This window comes from Doryrhamphus excisus, linkage group LG16 (assembly GCF_037039965.1).
Source record: "Doryrhamphus excisus strain RoL-2023G ecotype Guam linkage group LG16, RoL_Dexc_Guam_v1.1, whole genome shotgun sequence".
Lineage (NCBI taxonomy): Eukaryota > Metazoa > Chordata > Actinopteri > Syngnathiformes > Syngnathidae > Doryrhamphus > Doryrhamphus excisus.
Genome location: NC_136372.1, coordinates 271,158 through 296,155, shown reverse-complemented (window position 1 = coordinate 296,155; position 24,998 = coordinate 271,158). Strand labels below are relative to the sequence as shown.

Sequence of the window (24,998 nt, the reverse complement as noted above, 5' to 3'; positions counted from 1 at the left end):
GATAGCTGTAATCTCACTACTGGACACACGAGGACGCTGTCCCGCAGGTTTTGTTCTGTACAAATGTAGTAGGGTTGATTTGTTGATATACCTAAAGAATGTAGTCGTCACTTGCGTTGACGTTTACGACTCCACCCATTCACAGAGGACAGTTAAAACAAATCAAGCACACCTCATGTCTCCTCGGACGCCAATCAGTAGAGTAGGAGCTCTGTTTCCGGGTAGAACTGACCAATCAGCAGCGCTTTCTCCTCCACGGCGACAATAAACAGGAAAAGGTTATTGATCAGGCCAGACGCGCTGAAAGCCAACTTCTTCCGGCCAAATGGGACAAGCTGGGCCACCAAGTGACGGATCGAGCAATTTGTCCGGACGGCTGGTTGCGCCGCCTAGCAGGTGAAGCAGCTTCCCCAGACTGCCCACCGGCACTTTGAGGTGAGGCTTTGCTATTAAATGACCACTTTGTGACGACATTGATGACATTTGATGACAAACGTGTCCACATTTTCTCATGAACGCCTCGTGCTTGTACACGTCGCTAGCATGCTAACGGCTAACTATGTCTGGGAATGGGATCAACGGTTGTTTTTGTTGTCCGTCCGGCTTATCCTAGCATCGCCGCCAGCTCTTGGCCTGTGGAGCCTTGGCTCTTTAGTGTAGTGAGTCATGGCGTTCACAGCCAAGCACTGCTCAAACAAGCAGCAACATGTGGACTTGCTCATGTCAGGCTGTCACATGTTGATTGGCCATTTCAATACATTTCAACACAAGTGTAGCTGTCTGCCATGACAGGAGCTGCTTTGATGAGGCCATCGCCAAGGATGTCAAATGTTTAATAGCAGAAACATCTAAGCCATCACAGCATAATCGTCTTCATCTTCCCCAGGAAGTGGGGGGGCAGCCACTAGGAGGCGGGGCTACATCCTCTCTGGCGCCAAAGGTCCCATCCAAGGAGTTCTGAGGTGTGAGGGTCTGAGCAGACGTGGGCCTGGAAGCTGGACGTGTACACACACACACACACACACACACACAGAAAGTGTTGTGTTATGGTTGCTGATCTTGATAACTGCAGATGTTGCTAGCTAGCAATGCTAGCTGCCATGACGAGAACAACCAACGTACTTATTAATTTCCTGTTTGGGTGGAAGTGGTCACCTTTGCTGAGCACCTCATGTGCTGCCGTCGTCTTTGTCGCTTCTGACTGCTGTGCACGCACGCGCACACACACACACACACACACACACACACACTAAGCATGTTTCATGTTATTGTGTTGCACTGCAGGCCGTGGTACCTGCACTGTGGCGCCCCCAGCTGTGTGGCCGTGATGTCTCCACACACTGAAGCGTCGTTGGGAGCCAGAGGTCACCGTGTGACCCCCCCCGCAGCTGCGGGACACCCTGGGGTACCTGAGGGCACAAAGGTAACAAAAAGATGTTTGTAGAAGCTGTGCTTCATCACATGTTCTTATTGATGCTATAAATAGGATCACTTTGTCTACGTGTTCTCGTTATTCACCTAAAGTCTGTGAAGTCCGTCCCGGTCCCGCTGGGTGACACTCCTAGGCTTGTACTGGACACACACACACACACACACACACACACACACTCTGTGGTGACTGACAGCATGTGATGTGATGTGTGCTGCAGAGAACTCACGGTGTGTGAAGGTGTGTGATGGGCGGGTCACAGGAGAGACACAGCAGCTGTCTACACACACACACACACACACACACACACACACACACACGCACGTTTCATGTGACGGGATTGAAGCGTGATGGTGACGGGAGTGACCATACTTCCTAACGGCAGCAGCGTGGCGGCGCTGGGAATGTTCCGGAAGCAACATTCTGTCCTGGATGTCATTCCACTGATCGTGGATCAGCTTGTCCAGCCGACACTGAGGTCACATGATCACAGCATATCATAGCAAGCCTGCTGAGGCGAGGGCGTGCATGTGGACGTGCGCTTACGACTTGGGCGTGAAGCGACCGTTTGTCGGCCTTGGTGTCCCGCAGCTGGTCTTGGCTCCTCAGCAGTTGCTATGGTAACGACAGCGAGGCGTAACATGGGGGGTGCACGTGCTCGCAGAGTGCACGTCGGTGCCTACCTGGACGTGAAGGTGTTTGTGTTTGTTGTCGTCATGGAGACGCCCCACAGCTTCCCGCAGATCCTCACAGTCGCTCTCAAGCTGCGAGATGGACGCCTGCAGGCCGCGCACGTGCTGCACGTGCACACGCTCGGTGATGACATCATCACTGCCATAGTGATGACGTCATCACCCCCCCACCTGCATGTCCTGTTGCTGGCGCTCAAACAGAAGACTCAACTTCCCGCCCACGCTTGTCTTGCCGCAGGAGGGGTCGGAGGTCAAAGGCGGCATCATGTGGTCCAAGGCTCCTCGCAGGTCATCCAGCTGAGGTCAAAGGTGACATGGGTGAAAAAGAGGAGGGTCGGCGAGGCAGCTCACCTGGAGGCGGTGGTCGGTCAGAGCGCGGATGGCGTCCTGCTGGCTCCTCAGACGCTCGTCCAGATGTCTGCAGACGTCTCGGCGGTCTGCACCAAGTTAGCGTAACGTTAGCCCAAAGGCCCTGAAGGCTCGTCTTTCAGAGACGGGCGCCACGTCACCCGTGTCGGCGACGAGCTCTCTGACCAACGCCAGCTGAGCCTGGTCCACCTTTTCCACCTCCAGCGATGCCACGCGACCATCCAGCTGCTCGCCAACGTCCCTCAGACCATCCAGCATCTCACACGCGCGGTCCTGCATAGAAGAGACACCGGTGTCCTCCCCGTTTGTCCTGCAGGGGGCGCTACTGGCCTACTGGCCTGACGCCGTGATGACGCTGTGTCCACCAGCTCGTTCATCAGCTTGCTGGAGGACCATCAAATTCTTCTGGATGATGGAAACTCACCTGAAGCTCCTCCCCCTTCCGTTTCATCTGCTCAATCTGCTGCTCCACTTCCTGGATGAGCTTCAAGGCCTAAATCACGTGACACAAACAATATCAACACTTGCACCAGATATTCCTGTCCAGAGCGTCGTTTGGGAATAGTTGTCATGGCGACAAGGGGGCGTGACCCCAAACGTTTGAATTTGTTGACGTTTCCTTCACTCGTCGGCGAACAGTCACGTGGTTCCACCATTGGCCACCAGAGGGCAGCGCCCTCCTGGCGGTGCTGATCCAAAGGGGTTTAGTCCTGCCGAATCCGGTCGGAACCGTTCCTCCGTGGACATGTTGACCACTCACCGTGACCACGCCGTCCTCGCAGGCCCGGATTCGGCCCAGGACGTCCGGGTGAGCCTGCCGGACAGTGCTGGCCTCGCCGATTCCCAAGTGGGTCAGAACCGCGTGCAGCAGCCGGTGCAGCGCGCCAAAGTCGACCACGCCCGCGCGGGGGTTCCCGAAAGACAAATCCAACAGCTCACCGAACGTGGCGTCGTCCTCCGACATCGCCAACGAAGTTTATACGCGGGTGTGATGGTCCGCGTCCGGCGTTGCTAAGCAACGGGAGATGCGTTCACAGGACGTAGGACGTTGTAGTTGTAGCACAGAAAATGTGATGTTTCTGTCATCTTTATTGATTTTTCCCTTTTTGGCATCCTTGACAGAGGAAGTGATGCAATCAAACATAGAAAATATCCCAAAGATTCCCTCCTGGCCGTGCACAAATATTCCCATCATCCTCCACGGGACATGCCCCCCCCCCCCCCCCCCCATCAGATGCTGTCGTAGTCAGAGTCCTGCCAGCTGGCCTGGGCCAGCCGCTCGGCCGTGAAGAAGGTGAGCGTGCCCAGGAGACCCACCAGGACCAGGATGAGCAGCTGCCAGTGCAGCAACAGGAAGTTGCTGTAGAAGAAGGCCAGCGCCGCCAGGATGGACTGAGGAGACAAGATGGCGGATGAGCTAACGGTCACACGTCCCGTGAGGACTTGAATGTCGCACCTGGATGAACTTGAAGATGGCGAAGGCGGGGGCGCTGTTGTCCCTGAAGGTGAAGCCGATGATGCTGAGGAGCTGCGTGTTGAAGCAGCTGTCGCCCACGCCCAACAGGAAGCTGCACAGCAAGGCCACGCCCACACTGACACACACACAGGAATCAAACGCCGGGAGGTGACTCTTGATCAGGGCTTCCTGCACTGTCATGTGTCCGCGGGCGGCCTCACCTGGGCTCCATGAAGGCCCGCAGGTGCGTTCCTTCCTCAGGCGCCAGAGGAGCGTCGTTGGCGATGTTGAGGAAGATGAGGTAGAAGGCCACGTAGTGGGTGACGAGGCCCAGCAGCACCACCGGGTTCCTGCCAAAGCGGTTGCACTTGTCCAGCATCCCGAACACGCCCCCTCCTGGCGGGCGGGAGACCTGGCTGCGTCAAAATGCACGGTAAAGATGGCGGCCTGCCACCAGCTCACCTAAGATCTCCCCCAGGCCGATGCAGATTCCCGAGATTCCGATCAGGCTCTTTGCATCCTGGCCGAACCGCGTCATGGCGCCGATGCATGTCCCGTACACGCCGCTGTAGAAGGTGAGCTCCAAACCTGTCAGGACGTGCAACCAATCAGCAATGGGCACGCCACCTTGCTGGGGGTTGGGGGCGGGGGGCACGTACCTGTGTAGGCGATGGAGCAGCTGAGCAGCAGCATCTCCTTGGTGGCCAGCAGCTTGCATGCCTGCACTGAAACCACAAGACATCAAGCGGTCCCAGGTGGGTGTGGCCGAGCTATATATATATATATATTTCATTGTATTTATAGATGATCAATGGCACTTCCTGTGTATAATGTACTACCTAGTACGTGTACTTCCTCGCATATCTGACATCATTTCATGGCACAAGGCTGGACGTACCGAAAGCATCCACCGCTTGCCTGCAGAGGTCCGAGCCTGGCGACCTGCAAGAGGAGCACACGTTGACCTTTCACCCCCAATCTTGGTGACCTGCTTCACGATCACGATGCAGACTCATCATCATCATCATCACACGGTGCGTCGGACCTGAGGGCGCTGTCGCTGGAGTCCACCTGCAGCGCCTCAGACGGGTGGCCGGGGTCGCCCTCGGCGTCCGGGTTGGGCTTCCGGATCAGGAAGAAGAGGAAGCAGCCCACCAGGCTGATGACCGTCAGAGAGATGAACACCGTCTGGCGGTCCTTGTCTGCACGCACCGCACCTGTCACACGTGCACACACACGTGCACGCCACATGCTGCCGCCTACCTGAGATGTGCACGTGTCCGTGCCAGGCCAGGAAGATGTAGAGGTTTCCAAACAGCAAGCTACACACACACACACACACACTTAGCCACTGTAGCTGTAGAGCCCCACCACGTACCCCACGGGACACCAGGGGTCAGCGTGGCCCCCACCTGAACTGCAGCAGAGCCCAAAAAACCCCGCTGTTCCTGCCGATGGTTTGGTCGGTAGAGTTGATGGTGAGCACGTTGCCCTGCGCCGTCCACAGCACTGCCAACACAGGCAAAGGTCAAAGGTCGCCTCACAGGCCACCAAGATGGCCGCCGTACCTGCAGCCGCCATCCCCACCAGCACGGACGCCGTGTAGAAGCTCCACGTGTACGGGTACACGAACATGGCGATGTAGCCGCTGCCAGGGCGACAAGGGGCGGACGTTTGTTAGCGGCGGGTGAAAAGGGGGCGGGGCCGTGCGGGCTCACCTGTAAAGGAGGCCGCTGAAGAACATGGAGAGCTGCGGTCCCACGACGGCGACCACGGAGGGCGCCAACAGGTTGGACGCGGAGAAAACGCCGTAGATGATGGCCATGCTGCGGGGCGCCATCAACATTTACATGCCAGCCGACGCGCCTTGGGTGGGCGGGGCTTACCTGGTGTATCCGCTGGCGTGGAAGGAGGTGCTGTTGAAGCTCTTGAGGACGGTTTGCTGCGGGATGAAGACGATTAGCGTCAGCACGCGAGTCCACGAGGCCCCAAGCCCCGCCTACCTCGATGTTGCCGCACGTCTGGAAGGCCGTGAACATCAACATGAAGCCCAGGCCGAGGATGATGATGTTCATCAGCTTCTTCCCCTCCGGACCCATCGTGGACAGGAACAGCGATCACCTGGAGGGAAGCTACCAGAACATCTGAGAAGGTCAGAAAAAGTTTCATGGAAGAACGTTCCGTTTCATGACGTCATCAGTGAACACCCTTTCAAGTTTGTGACATTCCAAACTAGCAATGGAATTGATCAAAAAGCGAAGGCGGTTAAACATTTGAAGTTAAAGTGAGTCAAAAGTATTTGTTTACGGAGCAGTCAGGTGAGTCCAACAGCAAGTTGCCGAGGCGAAGGTTCGGTCCACCTTCTTGTTAGGAACACGGCGGGCTGCTAGCTGCTAGCTGCTAGCTGCTAGCACTCGGTCATCTAGCGTCTCCCTGTGGAACCAAAATCCAACATGACGAAACCAGCCGGATTCTCCAAAGGTGTTCCCTCGCAACGAAGCCGTCCGAACCTGAAGACGGTCATGTGAGCACGTCAGCTGACCGGAATGGTGCTAGTAGCTAGCAGCTAGCCGCTAGCTGCATGTAGCATGCATGCTAGATGTACAAACAGGAAGTCAATGACGGCCACGCCGCTCGAGCTCATCCACTTGATATGTGGGTTTGTTTCTGTCGGCCACGCCCACCGAGTGCCGCTTTATTATTAACCATCACATGACTACGGAAATGTTGATTTAGCGCTTGAATGTGTATGGTCGTGTAGTTTGAACACAACGCCAACCAAACCACCGCAACGACTGAGTACACGCCATCATATTTTAATATTTTACACGTCATGGCCACGTTAAAACTCATGAAATGTTGGAATGCTGTCATACCGTGCGTATCCGCCAGGTGGCGCTCTATTGGTTTACTGTATATGACGTCATTTGAGTCTTGGCGTCGCCAGGAATTCTGGGCGTCATGAAATCAAATCATTTTTCAGGGAGGGGTAAAGTTGCTGACTCATCTGTTGTTAAATGTGGCTAACGGGGGCGGGACAAGCGGTTCTAATATGCTAAACGTGTGCCTGTGTTGATCAAACCTTGATGTAGGCTAACAGCATGCTAACACTTGGCTAGCTAAAAGCTTCATTTCCAGCACACAGACCGGCTAGTCTGACGTGCGGACCCCCCCCCAGCATGCATCCACCGTGGGGTGATGTTATCTCACTCAGGGCAAAACAAAGGCAACAACTTTTGGTTCCACTTGGAAACTGGTCTGACTACATTTTCCTGGCCACCACAAACAAAGCGTTTGTCTTTCTGTTCTGCTGATGATGGAAAGACATGGAACGCATGGTGACGTACACCAGTACAGTCAAGGTCAAAGTTCAGCGCGATGATTGATGTCTGCTTACTGCCGAGATGTGGAATGTGTGTGTGTGTGTGTGTGAAAACAGCAGAACCTGTTGTCTGGAGGTCAAAGGTCAGCGTAGAAGGGGCGGGGCTAGACAAAGGGCGGCATGATGGACAGCCAGTAGTCACGGCGGGCTACCGGCTGTAAAAGCTGGTTGAGGACCAGACCCGGTGTGGTCTGACCCGAGCCGACCTGCGAGCAGACCCTCAGAAACAGAAACATCCTGGAGCCGTGAGCCGCAGGCCAGGTGTACCTAATGAAGGGGCCGGCGGAGGTGATCTTGTGTGACAGGTTCTATTGTGAGGCGTGTTTGCGAGGTGTGTTCCTGCACCTGCCGAGTGACGATGCCACGGTGGGCGTGTTGGGACCTACAAGAGCAGCAGACCTGGGTGCAGGTGCACTCTGGACTTCCTAGTCACGCTCAACATGGACTTGTACCGATACGCCTTCTCGCTCTTGCTTCTCCTGCTTCCAGGTGAGTCCTGCTAGATGACAGAACACGGCATGTTGGACTGACGTCAACGCCGCAGCACCGCTGACTCCTTCACGCGGCCTTTTCACACCCACACACTAGACCCGAATAACATAGATCAGATTGTGTCCGATAAATTAATAACAGAAAAACCTGAAATGGAATTGTTTCAAATAAAACAGACCTAGTGTCAGATAAACTAGAGGGAAAATGGCATCATGACAAGAAGACAACTTGTGTAATGGAGAATAAAATACATCTATTGGAACGTAGAATGGAATAGACTAGAGCCTGACGTAGAATGGAATAGACTAGAGCCTAACGTAGAATAGAATGGAATAGACTAGAGCCTGACGTAGAATGGAATAGACTAGAGCCTAACGTAGAATAGAATGGAATAGACTAGAGCCTGACGTAGAATGGAATAGACTAGAGCCTAACGTAGAATAGAATGGAATAGACTAGAGCCTGACGTAGAATGGAATAGACTAGAGCCTAACGTAGAATAGAATGGAATAGACTAGAGCCTGACGTAGAATGGAATAGACTAGAGCCTAACGTAGAATAGAATGGAATAGACTAGAGCCTGACGTAGAATGGAATAGACTAGAGCCTAACGTAGAATAGAATGGAATAGACTAGAGCCTGACGTAGAATGGAATAGACTAGAGCCTGACGTAGAATGGAATAGACTAGAGCCTGACGTAGAATGGAATAGACTAGAGCCTAAAGTAGAATAGAATAGACTAGAGCCTGACGTAGAATGGAATAGACTAGAGCCTGACGTAGAATAGAATAGACTAGAGCCTAACGTAGAATAGAATGGAATAGACTAGAGCCTAAAGTAGAATAGAATAGACTAGAGCCTAACGTAGAATAGAATGGAATAGACTAGAGCCTAAAGTAGAATAGAATAGACTAGAGCCTGACGTAGAATGGAATATTGTAGAATGGTGTCGGATCCTATTGTTGATGAATGAATGGGGGGGTGGGGGGGGCATGAAGTGATGACGGTGGGAATGAGAAGCGGTAAGAATGCGTCCCAAACAGGAAGCAGGAAGTTGCCACTTTGTTTTTATCAAGTCATTATCATGTGATGATGATGATGATGATGATGATGGTGATGATGACATTCCAGAGCAACCAGTTAGCCAACTTTTGTAATGACTTAATAACGCTGAGTGGCAGAAGCCACGCCCCCCAGGGCAACACCTCATGTCTTCTCTTCCTGTGTCCTGCAGGTGGCAGCGGGCAGCTGGCGGGTGAGTCCCATGTGCAGCGTTGCGACGTCAACACGGGCTGAGCGCGCGTGCTAACGTGGCTAATGTGTTGCGTTTGTGTAGATTGCGGCGTTTCCACGGTAAACTCCCGCATCGTGGGCGGGCAGGACGCCGTCCCGGGGGAGTGGCCCTGGCAGCTGAGCCTGCACAGGAACAACTTCCACACCTGCGGAGGGTCTCTGATCAACAACCAGTGGGTGCTGAGCGCCGCCCACTGCTTCCCCAGGTGAAGGTCACGCCAACGACGCCGCCGCGTGTCTGCGTTTGCCATCTGACCACCGCTCCCTCCTCCCGTGTCCCGGCAGCTTACAGACCAGCAACCTCCTGGTCTACCTGGGCCGCCAGTCCCAGCAGGGCAACAACAACGACAACGAGGTGGTGCTTGGGGTCATCGACGTCATCACGCACGACGACTACGATCCCGTGACCAACGACAACGACGTGGCCTTGCTGCGACTCACACAACCCGTCGTCTTCAACGACTTTATCAGACCCGCCTGCCTCGCCGCCCCGGGCAGCGACTTCCCCGCCGGCACCGACTCCATCGTCACCGGATGGGGAACCATCGGCACTGGCGGTACCGCAACGCATGTGTGACACAACACAACGTAGCAGCACAACACAACACAACGTAGCAGCACAGCACAACACAACGTAGCAGCACAACACAACACAACGTAGCAGCACAACACAACGCAACGTAGCAGCACAACACAACGCAACGTAGCAGCACAACACAACACAACACAACATAGCAGCACAACACAACGCAACGTAGCAGCACAACACAACACAACACAACGCAACGTAGCAGCACAACACAACGCAACGTAGCAGCACAACACAACACAACGTAGCAGCACAACACAACACAACACAACGTAGCAGCACAACACAACACAACGTAGCAGCACAACACAACACAACGTAGCAGCACAACACAACATAACGCAACGTAGCAGCACAACACAACACAACGTAGCAGCACAACACAACAACACAACAGCGTGACTAGACAACATGGGATCATGATGATATCAGCGCGTAAACATGTGATCTAACCTTGGACTTGATGGTGATGCTAGAAAGTGAAAGTGAAAGCCAGAGGATGCTTTTTAAATGGCCGCCTTTCTCTGTCAGTCCCGCTTCCTTTCCCGCAGACTCTGCAGGAAGTGTCGGTTCCGGTGGTGTCCAACACCGCCTGCAACGCGGTGTACGGCATCATCACCAGCAACATGATCTGTGCCGGACTCCCCGAAGGCGGGAGAGACTCGTGTCAGGTGACTTTGCACACCCACCATATCTTCTTCTTCCGGACCATAGCCACAACTTCCTGCTTGGCACCTTTTTCATTCCCGCCCGGGGGGGGGGGGGCTGGAAGATAGTAGGCTTGGTCCCAGGGAAATAGCGCCAAAGGACTACTAGCACATCATCCAGGGGCTGGGGGGAAGGCACAACTAGCATGCACAGGTTTGTTTACAAGCAAGGAGCACTTGATTTGCTCACCTGCACAGTACGGGCAATCTGGCTTCATGAGAGAATGATGTTCTTGGTTATTATTGGTTATTGGTCATTCCATTTGTCATCGTTCCCTCACACGGTACATAGTAGTCACCATGACCACCACACTAGCGCCTTTGGCGCCCCCCGCAGGCAGCGAGCTGCTATAACAGCGCCATCCTGTTCTAAGTGAATGTGTCTGCACAGGGCGACTCGGGCGGGCCCATGGTGGCCCTGAGTGACTCGGACTTCAACGAAACCAGGTACGTCCAAGCCGGCATCGTGAGCTTCGGACAAGGATGCGCGCTGCCCGACAGGCCGGGGGTCTACGCCCGAGTGTCTGAATACCAGCAATGGATCCTGGAACGCGTGACCGGCCCCCCACCGGGATTCATCACCTTCCGGGCCCCCACCACAGACACAGACACAGACACGCCCACATCTGGCGTCTTCCTCCTGGCTCCTCTGATGCTGTCCCTCCTGCCGCCTGTCCTCACCGTCCTCGTGCTGGCGTGATGATTGGGGGGGCAGGTTACCTGTTACTTACAAACCTCACGTCTCCATCTTGTATGCCACCTCATTGCTCCATTCTCCCTGGAAGCCGAGCTTACCTTTGCCCTTTTCTTTGTCTTGCTCTTCTGTGCCAAACGTTTGCACTGACCCAAGCTCAGGAGGCAACCTCAACGTTTCCTTTCTTTTGTACCTTCATCCAACACCTTCCTGTGAAGTCAGCACTTTGAACTGAAGCATGTGATGTTTGCACCGACTGGACTCTGGAAATAAACCTCTTTCTTCAGGAGCTCCTTTGTTTGCCAGTCATGTGGACCACTGACCTTCTCATTCCAAACAGCAGCAAAAGCATGACAGAAGACCTCCTCGTGCGTCCTCCGTGACCCCCCCCCCCCCCCCCCCAGTCCACAGCAGCACACCCTCCCGCTGAAGGAGCTTGGGGTGCCTGGGCTCCTCTGTTGCCCATCCATCGGGGTCACGAGGGCAGCGGCCTCAGAAGAGGAGCCCACACGTTCCTCTCCCCGGGGAGCTCATCCAGGCCTCCTAGCGGCCCTCCCCAGACAGGGGTCCAGGAGGCATCCTGACCAGATGCCCGAGCCACCTCAATGTTTCTCCCGGATGACAGTGTCTTAGCCGCCATCTTGTCCTTTCCTGCCACTGACATTGTGCAATAACTATACCATAACTATACAAACACTACATAAAACAATAACTATACCATAACTATACAAACACTACATAAAACAATAACTATACCATAACTATACAAACACTACATAAAACAATAACTATACCATAACTATACAAACACTACATAAAACAATAACTATACCATAACTATACAAACACTACATAAAACAATAACTATACCATAACTATACAAACACTACATAAAACAATAACTATACCATAACTATACAAACACTACATAAAACAATAACTATACCATAACTATACAAACACTACATAAAACAATAACTATACCATAACTATACAAACACTACATAAAACAATAACTATACCATAACTATACAAACACTACATAAAACAATAACTATACCATAACTATACAAACACTACATAAAACAATAACTATACCATAACTATACAAACACTACATAAAACAATAACTATACCATAACTATACAAACACTACATGAAACAATAACTATACCATAACTATACAAACACTACATAAAACAATAACTATACCATAACTATACAAACACTACATGAAACAATAACTATACCATAACTATACAAACACTACATAAAACAATAACTATACCATAACTATACAAACACTACATGAAACAATAACTATACCATAACTATACAAACACTACATAAAACAATAACTATACCATAACTATACAAACACTACATAAAACAATAACTATACCATAACTATACAAACACTACATAAAACAATAACTATACCATAACTATACAAACACTACATAAAACAATAACTATACCATAACTATACAAACACTACATAAAACAATAACTATACCATAACTATACAAACACTACATAAAACAATAACTATACCATAACTATACAAACACTACATAAAACAATAACTATACCATAACTATACAAACACTACATAAAACAATAACTATACCATAACTATACAAACACTACATAAAACAATAACTATACCATAACTATACAAACACTACATAAAACAATAACTATACCATAACTATACAAACACTACATGAAACAACAAAAGCTATCGAATGACAAGTCGATGCAAAACCGTGAACATGAAAGACTTCTTTGAATTTGCCATAATGTGCATTGCTTGGAGCTTTAGGTTGAATCAACATGGTTGTTTGTCTATATGTGTCCAGGGTGGACCCCGCCTCTCGCCCGAAGAAACCTGGGATAGGCTCCAGCACACCGCGACCCTCGTGAGGATAAGCCGTAGAAAATGAATGAATGAATGAAAGTGGCGCTTGCACTGCCACCCTGTGGCCGCTTATGTTACTACTCCTGCTCAAAGCCAGGCTGTTTTTTCAGCATTGCTCCGGGCACGTGCCTGCGTGTGTTGTCCCATCCTTTAGCTAGTTAGCTTTTCTTCTATCTTGACTGTAAGTGTCTTTGTGTTTTTTGCTGCCGTTATTTTCACCTGTACCCCTCCAGTCTGGCGCGGTACTTTTCTTCTTTGGTTTCATTTTTTCATTTGTACTTCATTTTCCACAGTGGTTCTCTTTTGCCACCGTTGTTTTCTGTAGTACTTTTACCCTATTGTATCCAATATCTCGCTGTACTTTTGTATATTAAACAGTATATTTATTATTTGTGTGTCTCTGCTTTGGGGTCCTGCCTTGTTTGTGTTATTCTGTACATAGCAATGACAACCAAGATCAGTTGTGATCCCCACGTCACCTGAATGCAGCACGACGGGAAATGGTGCTTGCTCCTGATTGGCTGCTGACCAGGAAGTAGGGAGGCTTTTCAGCCTTGTTCGTATCTGCTTGTTTTGTCGTCCTTGTGACTATATTGTCCTGAATGGAAAACATCGCCTTTCACTTCCTGTTTCTGACCTACTTCAGTTTCGCTCTGGTATGTTTTATTGCTCAACTTAAGGCGGAGAATCTGCCGGATGACGGTGGCTGGTGAGTTCTGTTCCTTTCGGTCTCAGCAGTTCGTTTTCAGCAAAACGACTTGAAAAGACACGTCACCCCACCATACTACTTATTGCTAATAGTTGCTCATTGACTCAAGCTAAATGTTGATTGCTGTACGTTTAACTCGAGATAAGAACCCCTCGTGAGGATAAGCGGTAATGAATGACTGAATGAATGACTGAATGAATGACTGAATGACTGAATGAATGAATGAATGAATGAAAGAACATGTCAGACAGCAAACGTGATGAAGCCCTTCAACCGTCACTACTAAATTCTATGGCTGCTTCCTCGGCCATAGTCTAGCCACTTCCTGGTTGTGTCACGTGGTTTCATGTTTCCCCTGACGTCACGATAAAATAGCTGCCTTCAATCGCGGCAGTAAAGTAACACAGTACTAGTTTTTACAATTAGCTTTACAGGAGAGAAGAAATGCTATCCTTCTACAGATTTATCTCCAACTCGCAGCTTCTTCTTGTTCCTCTTTGGCCTTTTCCCTCCAGGGGGCGCCACAGCCAAGCGAGCTCCTCCATCAAGCATGTCTTCTCCTCTTTGGTCTTTTACATTCATAAAAGTTAACACACGGAATCTGCCAATAAAAGGTGTAGGTGATGTACACCTTGTTCCATTTCTGTTCATAATATGAAGTGTTCGAAAATGTTCTTACATTTTATGTAACAACATTTGCAACAACAATGTGAGTGGAGAGAGAAAGACAATCAAGTGAGTAACACATAAAGAACACAACTGTGTGTGTGTGTGTGTGTGTGTGTGTGTGTGTGTGTGTGCGTGCGTGTGCAGGACATCGCAGGGTCTCCACCATGAAGGTCCGTGTAACATTGAAGTGCTGGATGGCAGCTCGCTGTCCCTGCGTGGCTTCCTGGACAGGTGAGTCAAAGGAGGCGCTAGCATCCAGCTGCTAGCATCCAGCTGCTAGCATCCAGCTGCTAGCATCCAGCTGCTAGCATCCAGCTGCTAGCATCCAGCTGCTAGCAGCTAGCTGCTGGATGCGTGTGAGTGTTGTTGCGTTGTTTCCATAGATACGCTTACAGCACGCCGGTGGTGATCAGAGGCGTGACGGATAACACGGTACAGTACACGTTCAACTCGTGTCCAAGCTTTGAGTGGCGCTCACATCCGACATGGTTTGCTCTTCACCACCTTGCAGGAATTCCGCTCTTTGTGCTCCAAGTCGACTTTGCTGGACGAGTACGGCGAACGCAAAGTACGGCTCAGTACGGCCAACACGCATTCTTACACAAAAGGTACGGCCGTCTCCCCATCATGCACCGCCTGCTGTGCCGCATGTTTGACTGAGGGACGTGTCCACAGTGGACGTGGCCTTCAGGAAGTACGTGGACGTCCTGCTCAGGCCCCAGTCGCCGGATGTCCTTGGCAGCGGTGAGTAAAAGGGGGCGTCGTCCTGGTGGCAGGCGTGACGGTGAGGATGTGTCCACAGACACTTTGTACTTCTTTGGAGACAACAACTTGAGCGAGTGGCGGAGTCTCTTTGACGTCTACAAGCCGCCGCCGTTGGTGTTGCCTCGCACCAGCAGGGCGTACAGCTTCGGAATCGCAGGTTCTGCCATTTTTACTTTGCCTTGCGAAAGAAAGCTTTGGCAAACTCAAGGAGCCAAAATGTCTTGTTCAGGACCCGGAACCGGCGTCCCCTTCCACTGGCACGGGCCGGGCTTCTCTGAGGTCATCTACGGGAGGAAGGTCAGCTTAGTGCCGGGGTTTAAGCCTTGGGACCGTTCTTGATCCGCGTGTCCTGTCTTGGCGCAGCGCTGGTTCCTCTACCCGCCCGGCCAGGCGCCACATTTCCACCCCAACAGCACCACCCTGTCCTGGTTGACGGACACCTACCCCCACCTGCCGGAACACCAAGCCCCACTGGAGTGCACCATCCGACCCGGAGAGGTATCCACTCGGTGGTCCCTGTCGTCTTTGCTTTTAGCATCGGAGCCCCGCCCCCAGCATGGCATCCGACCGGCTAAATGTGTTTTGTTTTGGTCGTCAGGTGCTTTACTTCCCCGACCGCTGGTGGCACGCCACGCTGAACCTGGACACCAGCGTCTTCATGTCCACCTTCCTGGGATGAAGGCATTAAACAGCCATTGTGCTCTTCTGTGCTCGTTGTTCTTTGCCAACCCAACCCGGACGTTTGGCCATCATGTCAACTTCCTGCTTGCTGCTAGTACCGCCAAAATAAGAGCCGGTGGAACACAGATGACTGTACGACGGTTTTATTGTGAAGGCAGGAAGTGGTCATAACTTGGAACGTTATCGCAGCTTTTGCAGAACACTCTGGAATCTTCAAGATGAAGCCAGAAAATAGTCGAAAGTGACGTCATTCATACATCCGCCCTCACCTTCCAGATTCCCGGAGTCGATTGCCGATGTTTTATTTCAATGGCGCCCACTGAACTGAGCATCGTCCACGCGCATGTGACGTACGCGCCAGCTGTCAGGCACCGACGTCGCACTCTCGCAGAGTCTCGCGAGAGGAGCACGGGACGGGCTCATCGTCGCAATCTTCTTGTTTAGCAACAATAACAAGCGCCCGAGGACTCGATTGTGCAGCTATGTTCACCGGACCCGAGTTGTCCTCCGGTTCGGGCCCCGTCCCACACGCGGAGGCCGACGCGGGGCTATGATTTACAGGTACGTTGCCGGATTCTTGTCGGTAGTCAACGAGCTGGTTTATTAATAGCCAGCTAGCTGGCTAACGGATAGCTTAGCTAGCGAATGCATTCGTATCTATGTGCTGGGAGACGGTGTCAAACGTGAGCATCCGACATGCGTTTCCCTCACTCGAGGGTGGAGTCGGCTGCCCGTGGCCGGAATAAGTCCGTGTTTCGCCGCTTTTGTGGCTTGAACGAGCGTGTCGCTTGCTAGTTGCCGTTAGCCACTCCAGCCGCCAGGAGCTTTTTAACGGTGCACGAGCTGCCTTTTCACCGCCCGTTGACTGACAGCTGACTCAGGAGAGCATCGGTTCGAAGGGAAACGGGTAGGGGTAGGGGTAGGGGTAGGGGCAGGGGCAGGGGCAGGGGCAGGGGCAGGGGCAGGGGCAGGGCTATGCAGGGATGCAGCTCGCATCAATGAAAGATGAAGGACGTGTAATGAAAATGTCGAATCGCAAGTCACAGTAGGCACAGCCACGGCTGCATCCCGGACCCACTTGATTGCGGTGGGAAGCAAAGATGACTTCTAGGAACGTGTTTCTGTGTGTGTTTGTGTGGACAGGATGTGGCGACGCGCCTCTGGATGCTTGACCCACGTGACCGACAGGAAGGCCTCACACGTCTGACGGCGCCGTGGCTGCCCGGCCTCCGGAAGCTGTCAGGTGTAGCCCAGCTCCCATGATGCATTGTGTTGCCAAGGCAGGTTGTTAGACGGCGCCGGCGCTCGCCCTCGCACGCTTCTTGTGTTCGGACTGATCTGATTGGCCGTCCTCGACGAGAGGATGAACGGCTCTCTTTTGACCCCTCCCAGCCCGCGGGCCACAAGTTCCTCGCCCTTACCCCCTTCCCCCTCCCCATCGCCCTCCCCGCCGTCGCCCTCGCTGCTGCCACTGTCCCCCCGACCACCGCCCCTCCCACCTCTGGTGAGCCCTCCCCTCCAGGCTCACCCGTCTTCGCTGTCGGACACGCCCACGCCGTCGCCCTCGCCCTGCCTCAGCTGGACTGAATTCTGCGAGCTTCATGCCCGGGTGGCCGCCGGAGACTTTGCACGCCACTTCCGGGCTTTCCTCCTGGAGAACCCGCACTACACCTCCGACTCGGCCGCCGCTTTCTGCCGCCGCTTTACGGACCGCTTCGTTCGCCACTTCCAGAGCGAGCTGGAGGGGGCGCTGCCGCCCAGCTGTGCCTCAGGGAGGGACGAGATGGTGGGCTGGGCTCCCCAGTCGGATGCGACGTCCCTGGAAGAGGAAGTGGCGTCCCCGGTGTCGGCCACCGGGGGAGCTGTCCCATCATCAAACGTGACGCGGCCCGCCTCCAAAGAGCCCCCAACACGCCTCGTGCTGGACGGCCGCAGCGGCGACAGATTTCAAGATTCCTACGCCCACGGCCAGCTCCTGCCGCCATCTTCGTCGTCGTCCTGCTGCTCCTCGGTGGGCGGGAACAACGGGAGGCGGGATGACAAAGCTGCTACCGTGGCCGCCGGCAACGGGGACGCGCCGGTGGAGGAAGAGGAGGACGGCTGGTTGGGGACGGCATCCGTGGGGGAGGACGTGGAGCCGGAAGAGCGGGAAGCCGAGACCACAGAGGCGGACCGCTCCCCCTGCGCTCCTCTCACGCCCCCCTCCTCTTCCTCCGTCACGCCCCCGCCCAGCGGCGCGGCCAAGAACAAGGTGAAGAAGCGCTTCTCGCTGCGCAGCGTCGGGCGCAGCGTACGCGGGAGCGTGCGTGGCATTCTGCACTGGCGCAGCGCATCCAGCGACTCCACGGCGAGCCCGCTGCCCGCCAGCTACAGCTACACCGTGGGCGTGCAAGACGCCGCCTTTGCCAGGAACGCCGCCACCCAGCCTCCCACGCCCACCTCGTCCATGCCCGTGTCTCTCTCTATGCCCCTGGCCCTCCCCCACTCCTCCTCCTCCTCCCTGGCCCCCTCGTCCTCCAGCAGCGCCACCTCTCTGTCGCTCTCCGACCGCCGGCGGAGCAACGGCGAGGGCGGCGAGAAGGACAAGTGGAGCCAGCGTCTGGAAAAGCTGCGGCTAACGCGATCCCCGCCTCCCGTCCTTACCGCGAGCACCGCCTCCTCCCTGCTGCCTCCCAGCTGCGCCGCCACAGCCGGCTTGGCGCCGGCGAGGAAGATGGGCCGACTGGTGCGGGAAGGCGGCGTGAGCGTCAGTTCAACCCACGACGAGCTCAGCGGAGGTCACGGCTTTCCGGGCTTCTCCTTCGCTCTCCTGCATCACGGCCCCGACAACAGCGCCGCCTCGCCAGCGCCGGCACCGCCCCTGGTGAGCGGCGGGAACACGCCCTGGAAGGGCGGGCGCTGGCATAAGTGTCGTCTGGTCCTCAGAGAGCGGGAAAGAGAAGGCGGCGAGCACGGAGACGACTTCTATTTGGAATTCTTCATTCCGCCCAAGGTACGTGCCCGACACTAGCGTGCGTACGCGCCCGACACTAGCGTGCGTACGCGCCCGACACTAGCGTGCGTACGCGCCCGACACTAGCGTGCGTACGCGCCCGACACTAGCGTGCGTACGCGCCCGACACTAGCGTGCGTACGCGCCCGACACTAGCGTGCGTACGCGCCCGACACTAGCGTGCGTACGCGCCCGACACTAGCGTGCGTACGCGCCCGACACTAGCGTGCGTACGCGCCCGACATACACAATGATTCTGTCGGCCCACCCAAATGTTCAGTCGGGATAAGCCCCCTTTGCAGCACTTCCTGTTATGCGTCTCCCTGAAACCGTTCCCCCTGCAACATGTGTGAACGAGGAACCTTTCCTTTGCTAGCACGTCTCTCTTCAATGTCATGGTGTTTCTCAACTTCTTAAGCAAACCTCTACCTCGCATGCCCGCCTATTTTGCAGCTGGAAAGAGATACACGTGTACTTGAACGCCTCATCAGCACAGGGCTTATTGGGAGGGAAGGAGACAGATGTGAGGTGTTCATCGTGTGGGTAATAAAGGTGAGGAGAGGATTCTCGGCGGAGAATCTGTCTGTGGTGTCCCAAGATGAAAGGAAGTACTGTTAAGCCGTACAACAACATTTGGGGAAATCATTTTCCTCGGTCAGTCAAGTGTTGCGTGTGTGAGGCCACGCCCTTCGTAGCGACTGCTGTACGGGCGTGTCTTTGTGTCTTCAGTCGTCCAAGCCGCGGCTGACGGTTCCGTGCGGGTCCGTCGTGGACGTGAGGAGCACCACGCCGCAGGAGCTTCCCGACAAGGAGAACACCTTCCTGCTCCAGGTAAGCCAACACTGCCGCGGGACACGGCCAAGCGTCAGTGAAAGATGTTGTGGCCTCTCAGTTGGAAGGCTCCGCCCAGTACGTGATCGAGACCCGAGACGCGGGCCAGATGAGAGCGTGGCTGACTGACATCCACAAAGGCATCTGTCTCAGGTAAGCGGGCGGGCGGTCGGCGAGCGGCGGGAGGAGAGCGGCGGGCGTCCTAACGTGTGTCTTCCGCAGTGGGCAGGAGGATCCTGATGGTGGCGCCGCGTTGGACGGGAGCGGAATGCCAGAGATGGCGGAGCGTCTGTCCCAAGGTGAGCGTGTGAGGGAAACAAAGATGGAGGATGGCGCTGGGGGGGTCACGCTGCTTCCTCCGCTCACACAGTCTGTTATGGCGGCCTGGGAGGCTCCTCCCCCCTGATGGACAGCCTGCCGCCCGAGTTGCCACCCCGAGCCCCTCTGGATGAACCCGACGGACGCATTCTTGGCGGCGGCGCTGGCAGCCTGGGCACACCGTTTGCAGAGACGCCAGACGCCACAGGTGACGATGCAGCGTGAAGACGTGGCGCTTCCGGAATGACCCTGACCACGCCTCCCCCACGCAGGCTCCTTCCTCTTCTCCGAGGTGACGTCTGCCGAGGTGCTGGAGCACCCGCTCAGCGAGTGTCAGTGGTTCCATGGCACCTTGTCCCGCCTCAAAGCGGCCCAGTTGGTCTTGGCGGGGGGTCCGGCCAGCCACGGCGTCTTCCTGGTTCGCCAGAGTGAGACGCGGCGCGGGGAATACGTCCTCACCTTCAACTTCCAAGGAAAGGCCAAGGTGAGCCCCTCAGGTTCTCGTGTGTTCGGGTCTATCGGCACCTTTGACCTCGGCGTCGCCCCTCCAGCACCTGCGTCTGTCGCTGAACGAGAACGGCCACTGCCGGGTGCAGCACCTTTGGTTCCAGTCCATCTTCGACATGTTGGAGCACTTCCGGGTGCACCCCATCCCGCTGGAGTCGGGCGGCGCCTCCGACGTGACGCTCATGAGCTTCGTGGGCGCCACCGTCGTTCGCCAGCCGGGTAGGAGCGAGCGCAGCGCGAGCAAAGTCATTGCGGCCGCTCTGCATGAGTGACGCCCACCTGTCGCTGACGCGCGTTTGTGTCCGTGACTCATCCTTGCAGGGCGGGACAGGGCGGGCAGTCGGCCTACAGTCTGTGATGTCATCACCACGCGCCATCCCGACTCTCCATCAACCCCCATCTCTGACTGTGTGTAAGTGAGATCAGACATGCGTGTGCGTGTGAGGCGACTGCTGTTCATGCTAGCATGCTAGCCTTCTGCTTAGCCACGCCCCCTCCACGCCTCGCCTGACGTGGATCAAAGTGGAAGTACAAACAGGAAGCCATGCTAGCTTGTTCAAGTGTGGACCCACCCACTGTTTCCATGACAACCATAGCCTTCATGACAAGTGTCACCCCCCCCCATGCCCCCCCCCCAACGCCACTCTATCCTCATGGTCCCTTTTGACGCTTTTCTCCTCGCTTCTCTGCAGACTTGACCAGCAGACCCCGTAGCCCTCCTCAGCCGCCCCCCCTGCCGCGGGGACGCCCGCCACCCCCAACACCACCCACGGAGAGAGGAAGAGAGGCGGAGCTGGAGGGGGCGGCGGCAGGAGGAGGAGGAGGAGGAGGAGGAGGAGGAGGAAGTGGAGGGGCAGGGGCGGTGGAGGACTGGGAGGATCGGGATGCTCCCCTCCACCAACTGGAAGCTGTGGAAGGAGAAGAGCTGGAGGCTGTGAGGGCGCCCCGAGCCGTGGATAACCAGTACTCCTTCTTTTGAGCAGCAGGTGGCGCTACTAACACGACAGGAGACAAGATGGACGCCCAGAGACACTGACTCCACACTAACAAGCACCACCAGTCCACCAGCTTAGATCTCATACCTCGCTGGAGTCCACAGAGCCCGACCAGGACCCGCCCCCTCCTTCTGAGTCTGCTGTGATGTCACATGGCACACCAAGGGGGCGCCGTACCTCCGCGGCACTCGGCGACTCCACATGAAGAAGAATAGTATCGGTTTTGTTTCTTCACTCTCATGTCTTCGTGCCTTTTTGTTCGGGGATCCAAATTGGGAATCTGCGCTTGTCCCCTCCCATCTTTCTCCTCGCCATCCATTCAGCAAAAAAGAACCCTTTAGCAGGAAAAAGGTTTTCTACTCGTGCCTTTCTGTGTCATCTCCGCTCCGTCGAACGCTTTCCTTTCGTCATCATGTTGCTGTCACTTTGACCACTCTTTGTGCCTTTCTGTCTCTACTCTGTGCTGGGCGGATGTCGCCCCCTGTGGTTAGTTTCAGGTACTACGTCGATTCTAATATAAATAGAGTGAATCCTTACAATTCCATGTGTGGGAAAAGTTGCTTCTTGGCCTCGAACCAACACAGCTTTGCTGATTCCACGACACGCTCAACAATCAACGTGAACGACGACAACCGTGGAGGGCCAGCTGTCAATCACGATGTCGCTTATCTCGTTTGATTGACGTGCAGCTCGACCTACCCCTACACCTAACCCTACTCATCCCTACCCATAAACAGCATCCACTGTGAAGGACCATCCCATAATAGTTTGATCAGTAAAAGTACTCTTGGCTCCCATTCCAATCCTTCACAGCAAACTTCTTCCTAAATTGGATATTTCAATATCAACACAGGTTTCCATGGCAACACTTCCTGTTCTGGTTTGTAGTCATGCGGATGTTTTTCCCTGCTCCTGTCTTATCTTATCTACTTATCTTATCTTATCCTATCTACTTTGATTTGGGCCTTTATTGTGCGACAGCGCGTGGGCCGTGTTCATTATTTACATATTTATGTACATATACCTCACAGCCACGTACTGTACAGTAGGACAGCCACGTACTGTACAGTAGCACAGCCACGTACTGTACAGTAGCACAGCCACGTACTGTACAGTAGCACAGCCACGTACTGTACAGTAGCACAGCCACGTACTGTACAGTAGGACAGCCACGTACTGTACAGTAGCACAGCCACGTACTGTACAGTAGCACAGCCACGTACTGTACAGTAGCACAGCCACGTACTGTACAGTAGTACAGCCACGTACTGTACAGTAGCACAGCCACGTACTGTACAGTAGCACAGCCACGTACTGTACAGTAGGACAGCCACGTACTGTACAGTAGGACAGCCACGTACTGTACAGTAGGACACCCGCGTCACATGCTATATTCCTTCACTAGCTAGCATCTCCCATCATATGTTTATCAGGCCAATGAGCTCTTGCCCCCCCCCCCCCCCCCCAACAGCTCAGGTGAGAGGGACCAAAGGTTGGCGCCGCCCTGAAAGAAAGGGAGGAGGAGGATGAGGAGGAGGAGGAAGACTCAGGTGAGTGTCGGGATCACAGGTGAGACGTGCTCAGGTTTTATGTTTCTTATTCATCCCACTCCTCCTATCTTCCTACTTCCTGTATCACTTTCACCCTGGAACCCCCACTACCGGTTTGTACCGAGGAGGTCGGAGGACGTTTGGTGTGGTTCTTTGGCAGACATGAAGGAGTAACCCTGGTAGAGATTAAAGACGTAGGTTAGGTTAGGAGGCAGGTGGGTAGGATAGGATAGGTGGGTAGGTTAGGAGGTAGGTGAGGCGGGTAAGGACGCCAGGCAGGCAGGAAGTCCGGTATCCGTAGCTCGAGTGAAGTATAAACAGGAGCAAGCCACGAAGCCTAGCTTCCGGTCTTCATGTGCAGCGATCGGCCGAGGAGGCGATGGCGTACGTGTATTTACCTGACGTCTACTTCAACGACGTGCTGAAGCCGTGCTTCCATCCGGGAGCCGCGGTCATCAGGCTGCCTCAGGTGAGAGCGTCAGGCTTTTACTCTGAAAGGACCGCCATTGTGACCTTCCTCCACGGACGCTCCTCAGATGAACCGCATCAGATCTGCCTTGCTGGCGACCCTCGGGTTTTCCCAGGTAGGAACCGCTCTGCTTCCTCGAGGTCACGTGATCACACGAGACTTAACGTGATTGGCTGCAGGGCCTTGTGGAGGTGGAGCTAAGGGAGCCTCCTGCCGTCAGTGTTCATCAGACCGGATTCGCCATCAGAACCAACGCCACGGCGCGACCACCCGGAAAGAAATCGACCTTTATTTTGGTAAACGGCCACTAGAGAAAGACGCATGTAGGTGGCAGCACACATCACCTCTTCTTCTTCTTCTTCTGCAGACCTGTGAGGTGTTCCTCAGGGTGGACGTCAAAGGAAATCGACTGGTTCTTCTTCATAGGAGTGTCAGGTGACACATCTGCAAATACATCATGTCGACTAAAAACGCCATCGTGAGCTTTATGATGTTTCCTCCTCAGATGTCAAGTTCGCTCTTCAGTGTTGCTGGGAAAACTTCTAGTAAGATCAGACGTGAACATCCTCATCATGTCCTCACTGATGCTGCAAGACACGCATCACCGTGTGTGTGTGTGTGTGTGTGTGTGTGTTTGCAGAGGAGACGCTTGGAGGACATCATTGTGTCCAAAGTAAAAAGTAAGAACATTTCACACTTTATTCATTTCCTGAGTGACCCAGTGTGTGTGTGCATGTGTGTGTGTGTGTGTGTGTGTGTGTGCGCGCGCGTGCGTGTGTGTGTGTGTGCGTGTGTGTGTGTGTGTGTATAGAATTTCTTGCCAAAGTCGAGATTCCACATCCTAAAGGAGTCACCATTTGCCAGATGGACTATCACGATGTGAGTCACCAAGTGTCAGCACAAGTCACTCCAAGCTATGACTAGTGACATCTGCGTGTGTGTGTGCGTGTGCGTGCGTGTGCATGTGTGTGTGTGTGCAGGGCGCACTGGTGGTGTGGGGAAACATCAGCACAGTTGAGGATGTGATCCAGAAGCGTGTGAAGCTTCTTCTAAAGAGGATAGGAGTCAGCAGCCATCCCCAGTGACACTGTGGCGACGTAGAGTTGCCACGGCAACAGCAGCCGCTTCCAGGCCGCCAGTCACCTTTGACCTTGATGAAAAAGATGTGACGTTGTCCCACCGGAGAACCAAACCCTCGTTTCTTTTTCATCTCATGAAAGAAACTAAAATGTCCTTTTATGAATATCAAATATGATCAATATAAAAACAGGATTATTATTATATTAACAGGATTAAACCTATGAATAAAGATTTTAATAAAAGATGCACATTTTCACACACTGGGAAAATCATGAGTCTAAATGAATGTAATAAGTAATAAAGTGAAGAAAATCGCATTTCTAACGTGTGTATCTGTGTGACTAATGTACACGATGAATAACAGCGATAATAAAAGTGCGCATGCGCGCGTGTATGCGCATGTCACA

The 24,998-nt window shown here is 53.8% G+C and overlaps 6 protein-coding genes across 13 annotated transcripts; 4 read left to right on the top strand and 2 right to left on the bottom strand.

Moving 5' to 3' along the window:
- Positions 1-823: 823 nt before the first annotated feature.
- Positions 824-3,462, bottom strand: LOC131103376 (uncharacterized). Its single transcript, XM_058049622.2, has 13 exons — positions 3,251-3,462; positions 2,915-2,983; positions 2,631-2,763; positions 2,473-2,558; positions 2,293-2,418; positions 2,113-2,226; positions 1,976-2,044; positions 1,802-1,902; positions 1,659-1,709; positions 1,519-1,572; positions 1,295-1,409; positions 1,123-1,204; positions 824-995 (listed from the first exon to the last, which is right to left on the bottom strand). Exons 1-13 carry the CDS (start codon positions 3,452-3,454, stop codon positions 874-876), a joined length of 1,326 nt encoding a protein of 441 aa, XP_057905605.2. The 5' UTR covers positions 3,455-3,462; the 3' UTR covers positions 824-873.
- A 76-nt stretch (positions 3,463-3,538) lies between these two features.
- Positions 3,539-6,581, bottom strand: mfsd11 (major facilitator superfamily domain containing 11). 6 transcript variants are annotated; one of them, XM_078796996.1, is made up of 14 exons: positions 6,254-6,580; positions 5,950-6,090; positions 5,833-5,888; positions 5,665-5,772; positions 5,515-5,594; positions 5,359-5,455; positions 5,210-5,268; positions 4,992-5,148; positions 4,845-4,888; positions 4,606-4,671; positions 4,409-4,534; positions 4,168-4,362; positions 3,947-4,082; positions 3,539-3,882 (listed from the first exon to the last, which is right to left on the bottom strand). In XM_078796996.1, the coding sequence occupies exons 2-14, from the start codon at positions 6,043-6,045 to the stop codon at positions 3,627-3,629; spliced, it is 1,476 nt and encodes a 491-aa protein (XP_078653122.1). In that variant the 5' UTR covers positions 6,046-6,090; positions 6,254-6,580; the 3' UTR covers positions 3,539-3,626. The 6 variants fall into 6 exon arrangements, with proteins under 6 accessions (XP_078653122.1, XP_078653121.1, XP_078653123.1 ...); XM_078796995.1 differs by having other exon boundaries at positions 5,950-6,078; XM_078796997.1 differs by having other exon boundaries at positions 4,168-4,358; positions 4,606-4,666; positions 5,950-6,581.
- Positions 6,582-7,402: 821 nt separating this feature from the next.
- Positions 7,403-11,393, top strand: LOC131103378 (serine protease 33-like). Its single transcript, XM_058049625.2, has 6 exons — positions 7,403-7,817; positions 9,056-9,076; positions 9,158-9,320; positions 9,400-9,671; positions 10,235-10,374; positions 10,802-11,393. The coding sequence occupies exons 1-6, from the start codon at positions 7,769-7,771 to the stop codon at positions 11,108-11,110; spliced, it is 954 nt and encodes a 317-aa protein (XP_057905608.2). The 5' UTR covers positions 7,403-7,768; the 3' UTR covers positions 11,111-11,393.
- A 2,117-nt stretch (positions 11,394-13,510) lies between these two features.
- On the top strand, positions 13,511-15,874 carry jmjd8 (jumonji domain containing 8). 2 transcript variants are annotated; one of them, XM_058049607.2, is made up of 9 exons: positions 13,511-13,560; positions 14,548-14,634; positions 14,787-14,835; positions 14,915-15,011; positions 15,079-15,147; positions 15,206-15,325; positions 15,398-15,465; positions 15,532-15,666; positions 15,767-15,874. In XM_058049607.2, the coding sequence occupies exons 1-9, from the start codon at positions 13,526-13,528 to the stop codon at positions 15,845-15,847; spliced, it is 741 nt and encodes a 246-aa protein (XP_057905590.1). In that variant the 5' UTR covers positions 13,511-13,525; the 3' UTR covers positions 15,848-15,874. The 2 variants fall into 2 exon arrangements, with proteins under 2 accessions (XP_057905590.1, XP_057905588.2); XM_058049605.2 differs by lacking the exon at positions 13,511-13,560 and adding an exon at positions 13,567-13,734.
- Positions 15,875-15,896: 22 nt separating this feature from the next.
- Positions 15,897-22,031, top strand: sh2b1 (SH2B adaptor protein 1). 2 transcript variants are annotated; one of them, XM_058049582.2, is made up of 10 exons: positions 15,897-16,410; positions 16,993-18,841; positions 19,571-19,672; positions 19,734-19,825; positions 19,895-19,971; positions 20,043-20,198; positions 20,263-20,474; positions 20,542-20,716; positions 20,819-20,909; positions 21,190-21,335. In XM_058049582.2, exons 2-10 carry the CDS (start codon positions 17,213-17,215, stop codon positions 21,209-21,211), a joined length of 2,556 nt encoding a protein of 851 aa, XP_057905565.2. In that variant the 5' UTR covers positions 15,897-16,410; positions 16,993-17,212; the 3' UTR covers positions 21,212-21,335. The 2 variants fall into 2 exon arrangements, with proteins under 2 accessions (XP_057905565.2, XP_057905564.2); XM_058049581.2 differs by lacking the exon at positions 20,819-20,909 and having other exon boundaries at positions 21,190-22,031.
- Positions 22,032-22,985: 954 nt separating this feature from the next.
- LOC144901873 (uncharacterized) lies at positions 22,986-24,924 on the top strand. Its single transcript, XM_078797292.1, has 8 exons — positions 22,986-23,511; positions 23,579-23,626; positions 23,691-23,807; positions 23,879-23,946; positions 24,017-24,056; positions 24,152-24,191; positions 24,323-24,390; positions 24,492-24,924. The coding sequence occupies exons 1-8, from the start codon at positions 23,422-23,424 to the stop codon at positions 24,594-24,596; spliced, it is 576 nt and encodes a 191-aa protein (XP_078653418.1). The 5' UTR covers positions 22,986-23,421; the 3' UTR covers positions 24,597-24,924.
- The last annotated feature ends 74 nt before the right edge of the window (positions 24,925-24,998 follow it).